Source organism: Asparagus officinalis, chromosome 5 (assembly GCF_001876935.1).
Source record: "Asparagus officinalis chromosome 5, Aspof.V1, whole genome shotgun sequence".
NCBI classification, from domain to species: domain Eukaryota; kingdom Viridiplantae; phylum Streptophyta; class Magnoliopsida; order Asparagales; family Asparagaceae; genus Asparagus; species Asparagus officinalis.
This window is the reverse complement of record NC_033798.1, coordinates 11,170,767-11,187,733: the sequence shown is the minus strand read 5'-3', so window position 1 is coordinate 11,187,733 and position 16,967 is coordinate 11,170,767. Positions and strand designations below refer to the sequence as shown.

Here is a 16,967-nt window from a genome sequence, read left to right as displayed (position 1 = left end):
GAGCTTCCACCTTCGTGAAACTCATCTTAAGTCCTACAAATTGGCAATATCTTAGTAGTAAATTATTGTTTCGTTTTGGGTAATATGAGTTTATGTTTGGTACTTTTGGATATTGTTGCTTCTTTAGATTTCTTATTTGGATTTGTTAAATTTTTTTGGATGCAAGCTGTATCGAATAGGATCGATAGGTTGTTTCTTCAGATTTCTTATTGTCAGGAACTTGATTAATATGTGCACAATTTATCTACATTTTGTTGCACATTTTTTAGTTACTTTGTTTTAGTTAGGAGTTAGCAATAACGAATGAAGTATTACATATGAGCCTGAATGATTGTGTGACATCCAAAACAATTCAGTTACTTTGTTTAAGTTTATAACACATCTTCTCCTTGATGTTCAATGAAAAAGATGCACTTGACCAGCGTTGCTGTGATGTGATTATGCTCTTGAATTTCTATAATTGTCTGTTTAGTAATTTACTTGCGTTTTTGTGGATTCAAGTTTTTCTCGCCAATCTTACTCGCTCTGTGAGTAAATAGCTACCTTAATGTTCTAAGAAATATACTAGTGTTTGCAATAATTTCAAATGTTGGGGCTTATCGGAAAGTAGATTTAGAAATATGCAATAATTTCAAGGGTTAAGTGACATTTCCAAACTTTTCAAGGTTTATCTCAAGTGGGCCAAACTTTTCAGGGGGTTTTGTGAAATTTATCCTAACTTTTACCTCAACTTAAACCATAATATCCGTATCTGATTTAAAGATTGAGGAGTTAAGAGTACACATAAATTTTCTTAAAACGCCAATTCCGAATCCAAATTTATGTATAATAAAGTGCATTTAAACACTAGATTTTGAATCTTTGATTTCAAACTCTTGTATTTAGTGAAGACATTCAAACGAAAGATTCTATCAAATCACGGATTTCAAACCCTATATTTAAAATCCTTTGATTTTAAATCAAGCTTCCAAATCCAAATCTTAGTTCCCAAACATAGCCTTAGAGGTTCTTGCATATATGTACCCCCTCGGAATTTTCATATATGCAAATTTATTCTCTAGATCTTTAGATTAGCAATTATCCTAAATTTTCTCATATTGGATTTTCTTACCCTACAACTCAATCATGTTGGTTTCTAATTAGTTTCTAATTAGTACAATGTCAAAAAAATTCCAATATGTTTATAGTATTTTCAAGTTTAATAAATAAAACTGTAAATACCTAATTTTAGAGGATAAATTTGTAAACATGAAGTTTTTGAGGGGTCTACATGCAAAAACACCACATTTTTTATGGGTTGGTATCCCAAATCTAACATGTATTTAAATAAGCTGCCCAAATATCAAATATTTTAATAAACAAAATAAGAACCCAAACAAAGCAATCCTTCCCTTTGTGCCCCCATTTCCATGGCATCGGAAGTCCGTCGCCACCGTCGGAAGTCCTCGAGGGCTGCTATCATCTTCAGATCTCCGTCAAATGGTACATCTCTCTCTGTTCAAACAAGTAAAAAAAAATAGGCAAAATTTTATAATAAACTCGTGTAAAATGAAGGAGGAAGTGAGGGGAAGAAAAAAAGTATATGAGGGTTTTGTGAAAGATTACAGTTGGATTTCGTTTCGCCCTAATTTTTTATTTCCCCCTAATTTTTGTCCCAAATACGACGAGCTGTTTTGTTGGATTTCCTTGTTAGGTTTAATTCATTTCGCCCCTTTCCCTAATTTTCCCTGATTTCTCTAATGGCGAATGAAGCAAAGTGTTCATATTTCTTTAAGAGCATAACCCTTTTCTTTTGAAAGATACTATTAATTTTTATTTCTTTACGGTGAAGTAGAATGCATTTATCTTATTAGTTCTTACATTAGGATTTTTTTTGAGTTTTTTTTATCATCATTATTTCATTTTCCTTTTTTCCATCGCCGGGTGAACTTGGTAGTATAAAGGGTTGTACATGAGTTCAAACTAGTTCTGATCAATAACTCAAAACGGTGTTTTGAAAATGGTTTTCGAGAAACACACAACACCATTATGTTTTTTTAAAAAAAACAAAACAAGGAAAACACCATAATATTCAAACATACTCTTAGATTTTGGGGGACTTATTAAAACTTTATGAAATACAGGAAAACTATTTAAGAGAAATTCTAAAGTTGGAAGATTTATTAAAAATATATATTTTATTTGAGAGATTTATAGAAAATTTCTCAAAACAGCGATGAATATTTTGCACAAACCTCTACACTGCATCCAACTGATTCAGCTCCTTCGCTATCCTCAGGTACCCTCTCCCCCCTCTTCATCCTTCGATTCCCTCTCAAAACCATCGACGACCGTCCGCTCTCCTTTCTCCGAAACCTAAACGCCCAAATTCACCTCGAGAATCACTCTAACTGATCACAACGCTCCTCAACCTCAAGGCCAGATCCACCTCTGTCCATCTGACCGCTGAGATCTTTCGTCAGTTCCTTTTAGTTCTTTTCATTTTGCGCGAAGAATGATGGACCTAGGTCCACGATGGAGCCGTTGGATTTGGCGAGTGATAGTTTTGTGAGGTTTGGGTTGGGTTTTTGATCTTGATGGTTTAAATGTGTTGCTGATGCGTTTAGTTTGTCTTATATTAGAGTTGCTAATTTGTTGTTTAATTCCATCAGGTGATAATGAGGTTAATGGTGGTGGGTAGGCTAGTCTTCTCCCGGATTTGTTTTTTGTGTAGGCTACATTTGGCTGAATTGATGAGATCGAGAGCTTTCGGGAGATGATGAGCGGCGACATGCCCTGTGATAGGATGACCTGGGAGGATAGATAGTATCCTTCACCTATTTGAGAAGAACTGCTTCGCTGTAGTCCGGGTTGGAAACTTGTGAAATATCGATAACAGTTTGATTAATGCGTGCTTGAAAGTGAGAGAAACAGATGGTCTTCAGACTGTTTGATGAGATGCTTGGTCAAGGAGTTTTCCTTGATACGGGGATGATGACCTCTTTTTCATCCTTGTATTAGCTTTGAGCCACCTCATCGTGCTATGACATTTTTTTTGCAAAAAAGTAGTGAAATCTTATAAACTATTGGTATCGAGAGGTCTGGGCACTCTGGGGAATCTTGGTTGTGTTGAAATTTGAGAGGAAATGCAAGATAATAGTTATGGTTTTGATAAAGAGATTCACGAGTATAGTGATGCGTTTTGCAATATTTTAGAAGTTGACAATCTGAGCTTGTTGTAGAAGAGGTATTTTGAGAAGATTGTCTATAGGCAAGTTAGATAACAAGTTTGTTAGGGGGGGGGGGGGGTTGAATAGGGTCTTATGCTAATCTAATCCGATTTTATGCTAATTAAAACAAATTATTCTTGCAAGATAGATATACAAGAGTTATGTGCAAGAATAAACAATATGAACAAATGGATATATCCTAGCAAAGAGATATATTATGAGATATATATGTAAGGATATGAAACTAAGGGTGATATAAACATAAACAAGATAAACAAGATAGTGGATAATATAAACTAAAAGCAAATGACAAATGCGATATAAACAATAAGCATGAATGTAAAAGAACGCCAATGACAAACTCAAACAATCAATATGATCACGGAGTTCGGTCCCCACGACTTACGTCTCCGCTCCTCACCTCGAGGAGATCTTCACTATCGTCACACCCGGTTTGGAAGCCGGAACTTCACTACACACTCGGTTTTCTAGCTAACCGAAAACTCTACAACACTCACAATGTATACATACTAACTACCACCTCAAGTATTGGTCTCTAGCCCGTATCTCCCTCAAGTGCTCGGATTTACTACCTCTCTCTAGGCTTTTACTACCGACGTCACTCCTCTTGGGACAACACCGTCTCTCACCACACACTCCTCTCAGTGTACTAGTGTAATACAATGTGATCTCACAATTTAGGTTCACAATACAAATAAATTGTTCTCTATAATAGATGAGAACTCAATTTAGCACAACTCAATGTTGCAATCTCTCACAATCCCAATTATACTATGTATGTAAATACTAAAAGCTCAAGTGGGTGTGTGTAACAATGAGAAAAATCAAATCTAAACTCAATATAAAAACTAGCTTTGATAAATGATAATTAAACAAATGAATATAAAGCTAGATATAGAGTTTAGAAAACTTCTTCAATGGATGACAAGAGAGAGGGAGATGAATTGAAGCTTTAAACACCAAAAGATTATCTTCTCAAGTTCTTGTGAAAATATCTTCACAAACCAAACTCTTAAACTCACTTAGAAACCCTTAAACAAACTTATAAAACTCTTTAAAACTTTTCTCTTTGTTAGTGGGAGAGTTGAATACAATGAGGTATTTATAACAACCCAAAACATCAGCCAAAAACACTCCAAAACAAAAACTAGCCGTTTCTAGCCGTTATAGGGGGAAAAGACCAAAATACCCAAAATCCAGCATACTGAAAATTTACGTATCTGGTTTTGTAAAATCAATTAAAAATAATAAATTAACTTTAAAAATTATGAAATTTTGACGGAAGTATCTAAACATGTAGAAAGACATGTCAGAGAAAGAATTTATTAAATATCACTTCCTATTTGTGAGAAATAATTATTTGAACACAGATATACAGTTTTCGAAATCTGCTGACATACACGATTTTGTAAAATCAATTGGGCACAGTAAAAAAACTCCAAAAATCATGAAATTCTGAGGGAAGTTTCCAAACATGTATATAAACATGTCAGAGAAAGAATTTATGAAATATCACTTCCCATTTGTGAGAAATAACTTTTTTTAACAAAGATATACAGTTTCTGAAAAACTGCTGAAAACTCATTTTTGTAAATTCAATTGAAAATAACAAAACAAGTCTAAAATTAGTAAAACTTGGGGAAATGTTTGTATATATGAATATAAACATGTATACAAAGGAATTTTTTAAATTGTATTTCCCAATTGTGAAAACTCATCTGTTTTGTAAAAACATGCACAAACATGAACTTTAAACATGCACGAACAAAACTTGTTAAAACTTGATTTTGACAAATTCATTCCAAACAAGTTTCAAAACACTTTCCAATAGGTTTATAGACTTGATAAAAGATATATTATCGTGTTAATAAGTCTATAATCCAAAACAACAATAAATCAAAATAAACGTGTGTGTGTATGAAATTGAGCTTGAAGTATTGAACACACATAATATAACACCTAAACTAATTTACCAAAGCTTGTGATCTTCAATGAAGCTCTTCTTGGTAAACATTACGGAAGAAGCTTGAACTTGGATCTTAACTTGAATGCATAGGCTTCACTCCACTATTCCGTCAACCTCCATTGAATATGATCGTTGATGTTCTATTCCATCCATCCTCCAACTTGTTGTTTGTCTATAATAAATAAAAAAACCACAGACACTAGACAAACAACGTTAGTGATAAATTGTTTGTTAAACATCATCAAAACAAGAAGGCCAACAGTTGGCTGAGAGGAATAAAGGTATATGCAGAATTGCCAAAATTCTCAAGAGGTATTTTGAGTGCAGTTATCTTATCCAGCTTCTTTTTTGTTCAAGATGCCTTTTGATATTGTTATCTTAGGTTTAACATTTATTTTTCTCTTGAAGATATCCAACATGTTTAAAAGAAACAAGGAAAGGGGGAGAAGAAAAATATTTGCTGACTTCATGCCATGTCGTGTGTTTGTTATTTGGTGAATACTTCACTTGATCTGTTTTCAATGTAATTAATTCATCCAATTCCAAATTTCTCGAGCATTTTAAGGATCCGTAAAACTATTATAATATGCTGTAAAGCTTCAAATTGCACCCTTCATATTGACTTAGATGATTCATGCCTTAAATTAACCATCATGACATATGGCAATCCTTGCTTTTCTAGATCTTCCCTGACTTGTGAACTTTTGGCCTTTATCAAACAATTCCTGACTTCAAACTTATGATCTTGACAGTAACTCCATTATAATTGTCAATGCATGAGTGAGGATATCAAGTACGTGAGAAAGGAGTACATAAGGGTTTAGTGTTTTTGTTGTGCATTTGATTGTCTATGATGTGTTTGTGGTTAGTAGTTTGGTAGGATTGAATCAACATGGTTTGGATCATAGTTGAATCTACTATAAACTTGACGATACGTTATCAGAAAGGGCTTACTAAGTATGTAAGTAAAGGGTTCTAAGTGGAAGGATATGAATGAAATCCACAAGAGACCATGAAGAGTGGTCACAGAGTTCCTGATAGAAATTAAGAGGTAAACTTTTCAGAAGCTGAACTGTTATTCTGTTCAGCAATTTTTTTTTAAATTAAGTCAAGAAAATCACTCAATTTAGTTATTGGTTCTTATACGCTGATGCTATTCTTGGATAATATTAACTGGTTCAAATGGGCATCATATGACCAATACATCTCCCCTAGAAATCTAACAATTTTTTTATTTTACTGTCTAGCTACATTCTTCATGTTTTTAATGTCTTACTTTACAATTTAGTTGTCATTCTTCATGAAATTAGCTGATACTGTTTCACACCATTTTTTCTGAGCAATTATATAACTATTTGGTATGTCACATTTACTTAATATCTACTTGTTAATTTCCAGTATTACAAGCTTGATATGCATGTCGTAAGTAGCCATTAAAATTCTTCTATGTTCTCGTTTAATATAGATTGCATGCTTAGAGATCATTTTGCACCAAGTTGGTTGCTTGCTCAGAAATCATTGTGCACCATCTACACGAGGCTAACAAAGAAGTTTAGTGAAATATGTATTTTGTCTGAACATAAAATGCTATGTTCTAATTTAATTAAAATTTGGCAATGCAGGCTGTTAACTGATTCATGAACAAGGGCAGACCCAATTTGATAAAACTCTTCAGCTGGCATAGCCATGCCTCACTTCCTTCTTTCAAAATGCAAGTACAGTTATCATCATCATGACCGGTCCCAGAAAGAACTATCTCAAGCAATTGATATTCATGATATTTCCATTGCAAAGAACTGGATGCTGGTTATTTTATCATACTTCGGCACCCTTTTATTGATAGCAAGTACCTGTTATTTGTTAGTGATGAAGGTTTGTTGTACTCATTGTCTGCTTTTTATTTCAGTAAATTTTATCAATAGCTTTCTTATGGTTCTTATCTCCATTAAACAGTTTATAGGAAGAAACCTGTGAAAGGTGGTCTGTTAGAAATGTTCTTTAACAAGCTTTGTGCTCTCATATTGTGACATTAATTCATTGCACCATATGCAATTACCAGGAAATGTTACAAGTTAGTTCCATTTGGAGCATCTTTGTGGTTATTATCTTTGCCAAATTGTTGCAGTACAAACCTGTTAAAAAAGGTCAGTTTTCTAAAATCTTGCTCATGGATGCTTTGAAGTGCTTAATGAGTATACTTTGACAAAAATGAATGGTGCATTGTGTAAAGTGATATAGCTGTTTTCTGTTGCATGCATTACCCTTTTTGTAGCAACATCTATATGGAGTGATGAGTAACATTCTTTTGTACTTTATTGACATTTTTTTATTTCACACTTAATGATGTTTACTCATTTTCCTTTGGGCTGTTAGTTCTATTATCGTGCACTTTTTAGTTGTCACAAACCGAGGATAGAACAACAGTGGGTGTCAGTAATCCTATCCTTTCCCCTTTGGGACACAAAAGGCTGAAGCCTGAGGGTTCTTTTTTTTCTCTTTAAACATGAGTGACCGTGGAGCATGAAGGACAACTGAGAAAATAGCTATGTTTTTAACGTCTATCTGAAAAACCTAACATCAAATTTAATGATGCTAATGCTTCTGTGCTAAAATTATTCGCATACTGTAGTTGTAGAGAGGAAGACAGGAAAAGGGCGGAGAATCGTCTAAAATAATCTTCATCAAACTGTTGGTTAATTTTTTTTAATTTGTCAAATCATTTTTTCCATCAGCCGATAAGCCATATTTTCCATGTGAAGTCAACTCCTGAGGACTATTTATTGTCATCATCATTGAGTTTTTCCCCTATCAATTTAAGGTCGACTACTGCCAATGGATCACAAAGCTTTATGTTCAATCTCTAATTATTATGTCTTAATTGGTTCCTTAATGTTCTTGAAAATACTTTTCCTTCTAGACTATCTGCAGGTTCTTTACTGGCAATGTTAGCAAGCCATGGGACAACATCTAAAAGTACCAAATGAAGAAAATACTTTGATTTGTGAAGGTTGTTAAATGGAAGGTTCATATTGAGCCCATATACGTCTCTATGAACGTTATGTTCCTTTGATTCCAAAGTATTAGAATGTGTAATCAACTAACATAAAGCAGCAAGTCTATGTAAGGAATACACGGAGTAGGAAGGACTAGGGATAAGACTTAAACTGATGCTGATTGAAGCAATGGAGAGGATGGGCCCTTAATGGAGATGATTGGAGAGAAGTAGTTTTCATTTAGTCAACACCAAAAATCTGGGATAACGACTTTGTCGTTGTTGTATAATCAACCAATAAAATAATATGGTAATGCTAGTGTCAGTATTCTTTAGTGGCACACACCTGGCATGTACCTTGTCATTAAAATACGAACTTAGATGCAATAAAGGACTAGGGATAGACTTAAACTGATGCTGATTGAAGCAATGGAGAGGATGTGGCCCTTAAGGAGATGATTGGAGAGAAGTAGTTTTCATTTAGCCAACACCAAAAATCTTGGATAACGACTTTGTTTTTGTTGTATAATCAACCAATAGTATGGTAATGCTAGTGTTAGTATTCTTTAGTGGCACACACCTGGCATGTACCTTTGTCATTAAAATGTTAACTTACATGCAAGAAAAATGTAGTCACGACATACTTGACTTCATCTAGTAGAATTCATCTTTAATTTAATAACTATCCACTACAATGCTTCAGTAGTTTTGTGTAATTTGCTTAACATCAACTGACACTTCATTTTTCTACTTTAGTTTGCCTGTGTGTCACAACAGGTAGAATGATATGCTTGATGAGATGGTATTAACTTCAGATATGGTTTCCTCTATTTGCTTAACATATTTTCCCCTCCCAAATCATGCAGAGTCTGTTGTGATTATGCCAGAATTTGGGGTCCAGCTGGAAACTCACTATTGGAGGTATATTTATACTGGGGCACATTTTTTCCCTAAATCATGCAGAGTCTGTTGTGATTATGCCAGAATTTAATTGGGGAAGTTTTATGTGCCCTTCAATTCATAGGTTTTCTACCGTGTCACACTTGACACTTGAATATATTCTGGGTGTATGGTTGAGGCTTTGAGACTGTCTTAAAATGTGTACCCGTTATGTCTATGCTTAGATTGCAATGAGTAGACATGTAACTACTTTATGATATTCTGGATCAGATGGATTAAGTGGATTACTCATTCGATACATAAAAACATCTTTGCATGTACATAAATGCAATGGGTAGCTGGGATATTATGCTGGATTCTCAGAGGACTCTGTTCTGTGGTACAACACTTCAGTGTCAACTCTTTATATCCACATCATGTCTTGGAGTAATACTTATTCTTTCATTTTTGGAAAGGGCAACTATGTAGATGGTAGTTTTCTAGTTTTTCTACTCTTTTGTGTGGGTAGGTTGCACTTGTAAATGTGCATGTGAGTTTTGCATGGTGGTATTGAGGCAATATCAATTGCACATAGGGCAATTTTCCCAACCATAACAACGACAAGGACTGCAAACTACAGCCAGTTCATCTTTCACTCGAGTAATCATGCATGATACTTGAAATCACATCCACAAGCCCATCTAGTTGTTGGACTGCAAATGCTAGGGGCAAACAAACTAGAATCTAGACATTATGCCTTAGAAGTGGTTTTCTCTTTTATGTTGCGTTAATTTCAGATAGACCCCCTGTAGTGTCCTTGTTTGTGAACTTACTACCCTCTAACCCGCTGAGTGATTTTTTTGGCTCTTTTACTCTCGAAGAAAATTGGTTCCCACAAATGAACCCCATAAGGGTAAAAGAGTCAAAATTTCAATCATGCGTCTAACAGCAAAAATAAAACTAGAAGGGTTGGAATTTCAAAACAACAATACTACATGGGGTCTATCTGCAATTAACCCAAAGTCTTAGATATGTTTGTGATGTCTGGTACACTTTTCTGTTATCTTTTAAACCTCTTTCTGAATCTTTTCTTGTGCTTTCTTATTAAGACTTGGAGCTTTCTTACTAGTTCCATCTGATGATAATCCCTGATGAGTGTATTTGATATCTAAAGATTGTAGTGTCTGGAAGAGGCTATGCTTAACAGTCTGATATGACTTGGTTGTTTTCTCCTTAAGGGAATGATTTGCTGCTCATTCTATTATCTGTCCTCTCGTCTACCATCTTTCGCAACTTAACATGTCATCTCGATCTGTAGCATTCATATTTTAATTTTCTCATTTGATGGTTCTGAAAGTGTGTCGTCCTTTTCTTTAACCTAGTGGTAGAATCAGCCGCCGTTTTGTCCCCATTGGGAAGATTCTTAGACCAGTAATAAATGAATGTGTAACCCCCATCACTTGTTACTGGACCTTGGCTTTGATTGTTCGTGAGGAGGAACAACTTCTACTAGTTTTTCAGGTAAAAGATGGGTTCTGAAGATCAACTAGTAATTGAGTTACTTCCAACTTGCTGACTTTAATCCCCTCTGCAGGAATTGCAACCACCTCTCAAAATGCTGGTTCCAGTCTGGAAGGCTCTTTGCGCTGCCACTGATTGCAATGAATCAAGCTCCTCGTGAAACTGGTAATTTATGTCAGGCCTTAAATTGAATTAGCTATAATCAACAATCTGCACATGCTTAGGATCATTTATTAATAGTGACAAGTGACCACCATTTAAAAAAATCTGAGTAGTATTTATATATGTATCTTTACAGTGCTATATCAATGCATGAGCGCATATCTCCGTAAAACCTAACGATGTTGGGATGTTCACGCATGGCATCATTGTGACGTGGAAAATTGGCATATGGAGCGTTGCAGTTTGGTTTAGCGTCTTACTCGTACTTCTTGCCAGGTAACGACTCAAGCTCACCTTATCCGTGTCCTCGGAAGGCTGAGTCAATCATGGCCCTCTTGTCCGCCTGTTCAATGATGTCTAGATCCTAAAGCTAATCTATGGCCGTAGACCCGGCGCAGGTGACAAGTCCCACTGCATGCGGGTTCAATCATCTTTAGTTGGCAGGTTCAGTGATCATCTATGATATTTTGTTTTGATTGGGAAAGTTGTTCGTTATCAACTCAAAGCCGAATACCACCAATTTGCCTATAAATGCTTTCTATTCTGGATATAACGGGGTGAATATATATATATATATATAACATCATCCTTATTATCACATGGATATCATTGTGGAATTTTAAATGACGTGAACAATCCGCAGCTCAAAATGTCAGGATTGACTTATTATTCGTTCTTCTTTGTTTTCCTTCATCAATATGCACAGAAAAATAGTAATTCTGAAAAAGGTCCATGTAGAGCTTACTCTGATTTTAATTACACTTCGTATCGGTTGTTATGTATTTTATTTACAGCTAGGTTGACACTTGCGTCTATAGTGAAGTTTGAAATAGGTCTATGTATTTTATTTACAGCTAGGTTGACGCTTGCGTTTATATTGAAGTTTGAAATAGGTCCATGTATAGTTTACATGATTCGGTATGGTGAATAAATGGCTTTGTCTTCAACTTCACTTTGGCTATTCAGAGGCTCAATTGTTCAACTAGTCCTCGCACCTAGAAACCAGGTGATACAGAAGAGTAACAAATCGTAGATAATATTATCTAAAATCTCAGAATAGATTGATTTCAGTAAATTAGAAAGATTTTATCTCTTTCCTTAGTTAGATTTCTTTTTCTTTCAAGAAAAAGTTAGGAGAGATCTCAAAATAAATTAGGAGAGATTTTAGATTTTTTTTCTTAGTTTAAATTTCCTTTTCTTCAATGCAGGGTTTAGATTTTCTTTTTATCAAGGAAGTGTAGGCCTATTTAAAGGCACCCAATGTTCTCATTTGGAACAATTGTTTTAAACATTCCCGACATGGCCTGATATATCCCTCAATGTATCTCTATATAGCGCTTGTGTCAACGGATTTGGTCTCTAAATATCCTTTACCGCTTTTTGGCAATTTTGGGTGATATATCCCTGATATGGCTGATATATTAGCCGATATGTTGACCAATCTATTCTTTTATATAGCTTGTTGCAAAATAATATATTGTGTTTGATAATTTTGCGCGAGATATCATGATTTTTTTCATTATATCAAATGACATTTTCGCCTAAAAAAATTTAGATGAAATGTTGTAATATTGATTTGTACATTTGTTTGCTCTACAAGGTTGATTAGTGGTCCTAAACATATATTACTTACATTTCAGATGCTTAGTTTTTATTAAGTATGTTGAGATTACAATTTAGTGCATTATACTATATATGCAATATATTATGACATTTCGATATGTACCACACCCCTGATTTTTCCTCGATATCCACAATCTGATATGAATTTTGGCCATTTGATATTTCTCAGATATCCGATGTTTAAAACCTTGCTTGAAATAATGAATATTATTATTATAATCTAGAGGTTTTTCTCTTTCAACTAGTGGATTCCAACGTTTGTGGATTCAAACGCGCCGTGAATTTGAGATTATCTTCGCTCGTAGAATCAGGCAAACACATCCGCAGACTTTTTGGTGGCATGAAACTATCAACCCATTCTTCTGCCACTTCAGGTGGTATCAGAGCGACAAATTTCTAATTCGTGATGGCTTGTAACAATCCCATCCTCCCTCCTGAGTTTGAAATTCTACAACAAAAGGTCGACACCATGTTGCGAAAGGTTGACACCCGACACTATTTCAGATCAAATGGCTCGACCCTGAGCGATAATGGAGAATTGAAATAGTGAGGATCTAGGTCATCAACAAGAAACTCTTCTAGCAAGGAGGCTTTAGCCTAATCATTGTCAAACAACTCCAAATCCTTCGGAAAGCAAGAGTGACGAAGAATAGCTCTAACAAGAAGAAGAGGAAGAAGAAGCACATGATGCCAATCTTGCAGAGAAAGCCGAAGAACAACTCCACGATAGGGTAAGTTTCAAAACTCCAACCTACTCAAGAGGGCAATCGGGCTGTAACACTTGGAAATAGCCACAAAATCAATCACAAAGGTGTCGACTAGCGAGAGGAGGATGAAAGGAGTTCTAGTAGTGCGAGGAAGACACCGGTAGAGGCGACATTTTCAAATACAGTTCTGCCACCTGGAGTTCAATTTTCCAACAATCCTTATGCTAGGCAGTAGGGTGATCACTGCTACCGTTGTGAGCACCAAGGACACTGCTCCAATGCTTGTTCAAAATGAGGATTGGCAAATTATGTAGATAACAAAGGAGATGGAAGGGATGGATAAGATCTTTATTTGAGGGTGATCCTGTAGAAGAACATGCAAATGGAAGGTAATCATCTCTCCTGTGGTTGTGCAAAGACTCTTGTTCGTTCCACAGGTTGAAGCAGGCCTACAGGACCACAACATCTTTCAAAACAAGATGCACAGTCCAACAAAGGGCGTGTGATGTCATTATTGACAATGGATATAGTGAAAACATCATGTCCGGAGATATATTGCCAACAAATTGGGGCCGCCGACAAGATTGGATGGATCCAAAAGGGACATAACATGACTTTTTACGGAGGTTTGTTAAAATCTTTTTTTCTGTTGGAAAGTCTTTTTCTGATGTTATTTAGTTTGATGTGGTGGACATGGATGCGTGTCACCTTATTTTAGGGAGGGAGGCCTTGGCAGTTTGATTTGGGGGTTCTATAGGATACCTCTTATGCCATTATTCGGGTCCGAACGATCCAAAGCTTCTATGATAGAAACAAAGTCTATTCTTATTGTGGACAGTGGAGAGGTCAAGGAGTAAAGGTTCCAGGAAGAAGCATTGCCGCGGAACATATGGTGAAACACTACCAACAGATACATGACGAGGTGCGCCAAATGACGAGGTGCGCCAAAGGCTTCAAGAATCTAGTACTTGATATAAGAGAATGGCGAACTGACACCGATGGTAGAAGGTGTTCATGGAGGGAGACTTGGTGATAGCGTATCTTCCCAAGGGGAGGTTCCCAGTTGGCACTTACAACAATCTTTTTGACAAGTATGGACCTTTTCAAAATTTTCAAAAGATCAATGACCACGCATACATCATCATGATTTACCAGAGGATATGAATATTTTAGAAATATTCAACATCACTGATTTATTTGAGTATTTCTTGCCGCGGGTGATGGCATGTAGCGCTGTACTTGAGGGTTCTCTCCCAAGAAAGGGAGTTTGATGCAGTAGAGTAAGAAATCTTTGATAATATAATCTTAAATCTCAGAATAGATAGACTTCAATTGTTGGGAATTTTACTCGTCGGGGCTACGCAAAACCCCTAAAACAGTATAAACGCGGTATAGAGAAAATACACCAAGATTTAACGAGGTTCGACAACTGCCTACGTTCTCGGGAGCCACACGATAAATTTCTTATTAATCAACAAGAAATTACAAAACAGAGCAAATCTTAAATTGAGATCTCTCAATAAATACAAAGGCCAACACTGTAGCTACAGTGCTCCTCTTAAACTCCCACTTAATTTTCTCCCCTCTTTAATCTAAGAGAGCTGGAGATAATAATCTAGAGCCCCTCTTTAATTTCCTCCTCCTAAAATTCTCCACCCAATTATCGTGAGAGCTGGAGAAAACAGAGCTGGAGAAAACAAAGAAGAGGAGCGGGCGGGGGGGATCGCCGTCGCTGAGAAATCGCCTGAGTGAAGCATAGGGGCTAGGGCACATGGTTTCCCTTTTATAGGGAAACCCTAGGATAGCTGGCAAAGTCGCTGAGAAATCGCCTGAGTGAAGCATAGGGGCTAGGGCACATGGTTTCCCTTTTATAGGGAAACCCTAGGATAGCTGGCGACAGGTTGTCGTTGCCTGTCAACGATCTCGCCTACGAGGAGTTCGAGCTCGCTTGTCTCTTGTTGAACTCGCCTGCAAGAAGTTCTCCAATCTCGCCTGCAACTTGTCGCGAGCCCGCCTGGAGATCGCCAATTCGACCTCGCCTGCTCGAGCTCGTCCAACTTCGCCTGAAGCTTCTCGCCTTCAAATCTTTCCTGTTGGTTTCCTCGAGCTCGCCTGAAGGTCGTGAGCTCGCCTGCAGCTGCGGATTTCGCCTTTAAGGTTTGGTCGACACTCCAATTCCAACAATCTCCCACTTGGAGACCAAACCGACGTCAGTATGTTATCTCAACAAGTATCTCCTTCTGTGTGGCTCCGCCCTCATCACTTATGCATGAAGGCCAACTGAAGTTGCGCACAACTCCAGTTTCTGAATGGTCACTGTTTTGTTAACATATTTGCTTGATTCTTACTTCCTGGAATCTTCTCCAGTTTTAACACGTCATCTTCCAACAGGGATCTGATGAAGTGGTACCGAAGCCCAATATGCTTCGTTTTAGAATGAAATGCGGAATTCTTAGTCAAGTGAATCGCACTCTGACTATCGCTGTACAGGACATTCCTCTCCTGTTTGAATCCTAGCTCTGTTAACAAACCCTGAAGCCATATCATCTCTTTACTGGCTTCAGTCATTACAACATACTCAGCTTCTGTAGTGGATAGAGTGATAATCTTCTGTATCTGTGACATCCAACTAACAGCTGTAGTTGCAACAGTGAATACATAGCTGGTAGTGCTTCTTCGGTGATCGACTTCACCTCCAAAATCTACATCTACGTACCCTTGCACTTCCACCTCTCCCTTACCAAAGTGCAAACACTTCTGTGTGGTGCCTCGTAGATACCTCAGAATCCACTTGATCGCTTCCCAATGAGCTTTTTCTGGATTCGACATAAACCGGCTGACCACTCCCACTACATGGCTAATGTCTGGTTTCGTATAGACCATTACGTACATCAAACTTCCAATAGCTGAGGCATAAGGGACCTTAGCCATACTCTCTTTCTCTTCTTCTGACTGAGGAGACTGATCATTCGATAGGTGAAAATGGCTGGCCAAGGGTGTGCTCACTGGCTTGGCGTCGCTCATGTTGAATCTTTGCAAAACACGGTTGATGTACTCCGTCTGAGATAACTGCAAGAGACCTCTCTTCTTATCTTTCGTGATTTGCATTCCAATGATCTTCTTTGCTGGACTCAAGTCCTTCATGTCAAACTCCTTTGACAGCTGCTGCTTCAAATTCCTGATATCCTTCTTATCTGCACCTGCAACTAGCATATCATTAACATACAACAGTAGGATGATATAACTGGACTGATATCTTTTGAAGTAGCAACAGTGGTCGGCGTTGCACTTCTGAAAATCTTCCTTGTGCATAAAGCCGTCAAACTTCCTGTACCACTGCCTTGGGGCTTGTTTCAGGTCATACAAGCTCTTCTTGAGTCTGCACACCAGGTTCTTCTTCTTTTCTTCTGAGAAACCTTCTGGCTGGTGCATGTATATTTCATTTTCTAGATCTCCGTGAAGAAACGCCGTCTTCACGTCTAATTGCTCGAGATAAAAATCTTCAATAGCTACAATACTCATCACTGTCCTGATAGTATTTAGCTTCATCACGGGAGCAAAAATATCGGTGTAATCAATTCCTTCCTTCTGTTGGAATCATTTGACAACCAGCCAGGCCTTATATCTTCTAGAGCCATCCTGCTCCTCTTACACCCGGTACACCCATTTGTTGTGAGTGCCTTCTTACCCGTGGGCAACTCAGCTAGTTCCCACGTCTGGTTTGAGATGAGAGACTTCATCTCATCTTTTATGGCAAGCTCCCACTTGCTCGAATCTTCACTCTGACAAGCTTCATCAAAGCTTTCAGGCTCCCCACCATCTGTCAGCAACAGATAGTTCATGTATCTCCTGTTGGGTATAGGAGGCCGTGAAGATCTCCTTAAAAT

The 16,967-nt window shown here is 37.0% G+C and overlaps 1 protein-coding gene across 6 annotated transcripts; it reads left to right on the top strand.

The window, feature by feature from the left end:
* LOC109842740 lies at nucleotides 1,348-11,447 on the top strand. 6 transcript variants are annotated; one of them, XR_002247367.1, is made up of 8 exons: nucleotides 1,348-1,482; nucleotides 6,819-7,068; nucleotides 7,256-7,340; nucleotides 9,055-9,109; nucleotides 10,450-10,588; nucleotides 10,662-10,753; nucleotides 10,887-11,026; nucleotides 11,138-11,447. XR_002247367.1 is itself a non-coding variant. In XM_020411612.1 (8 exons), the coding sequence occupies exons 3-7, from the start codon at nucleotides 6,883-6,885 to the stop codon at nucleotides 10,746-10,748; spliced, it is 552 nt and encodes a 183-aa protein (XP_020267201.1). In that variant the 5' UTR covers nucleotides 1,348-1,482; nucleotides 5,605-5,690; nucleotides 6,819-6,882; the 3' UTR covers nucleotides 10,749-10,753; nucleotides 10,887-11,447. The 6 variants fall into 6 exon arrangements, 5 of the variants coding, with proteins under 5 accessions (XP_020267201.1, XP_020267203.1, XP_020267205.1 ...); XM_020411612.1 differs by adding an exon at nucleotides 5,605-5,690 and having other exon boundaries at nucleotides 10,887-11,447; XM_020411613.1 differs by lacking the exon at nucleotides 1,348-1,482 and adding exons at nucleotides 5,408-5,508; nucleotides 5,605-5,690 and having other exon boundaries at nucleotides 10,887-11,447.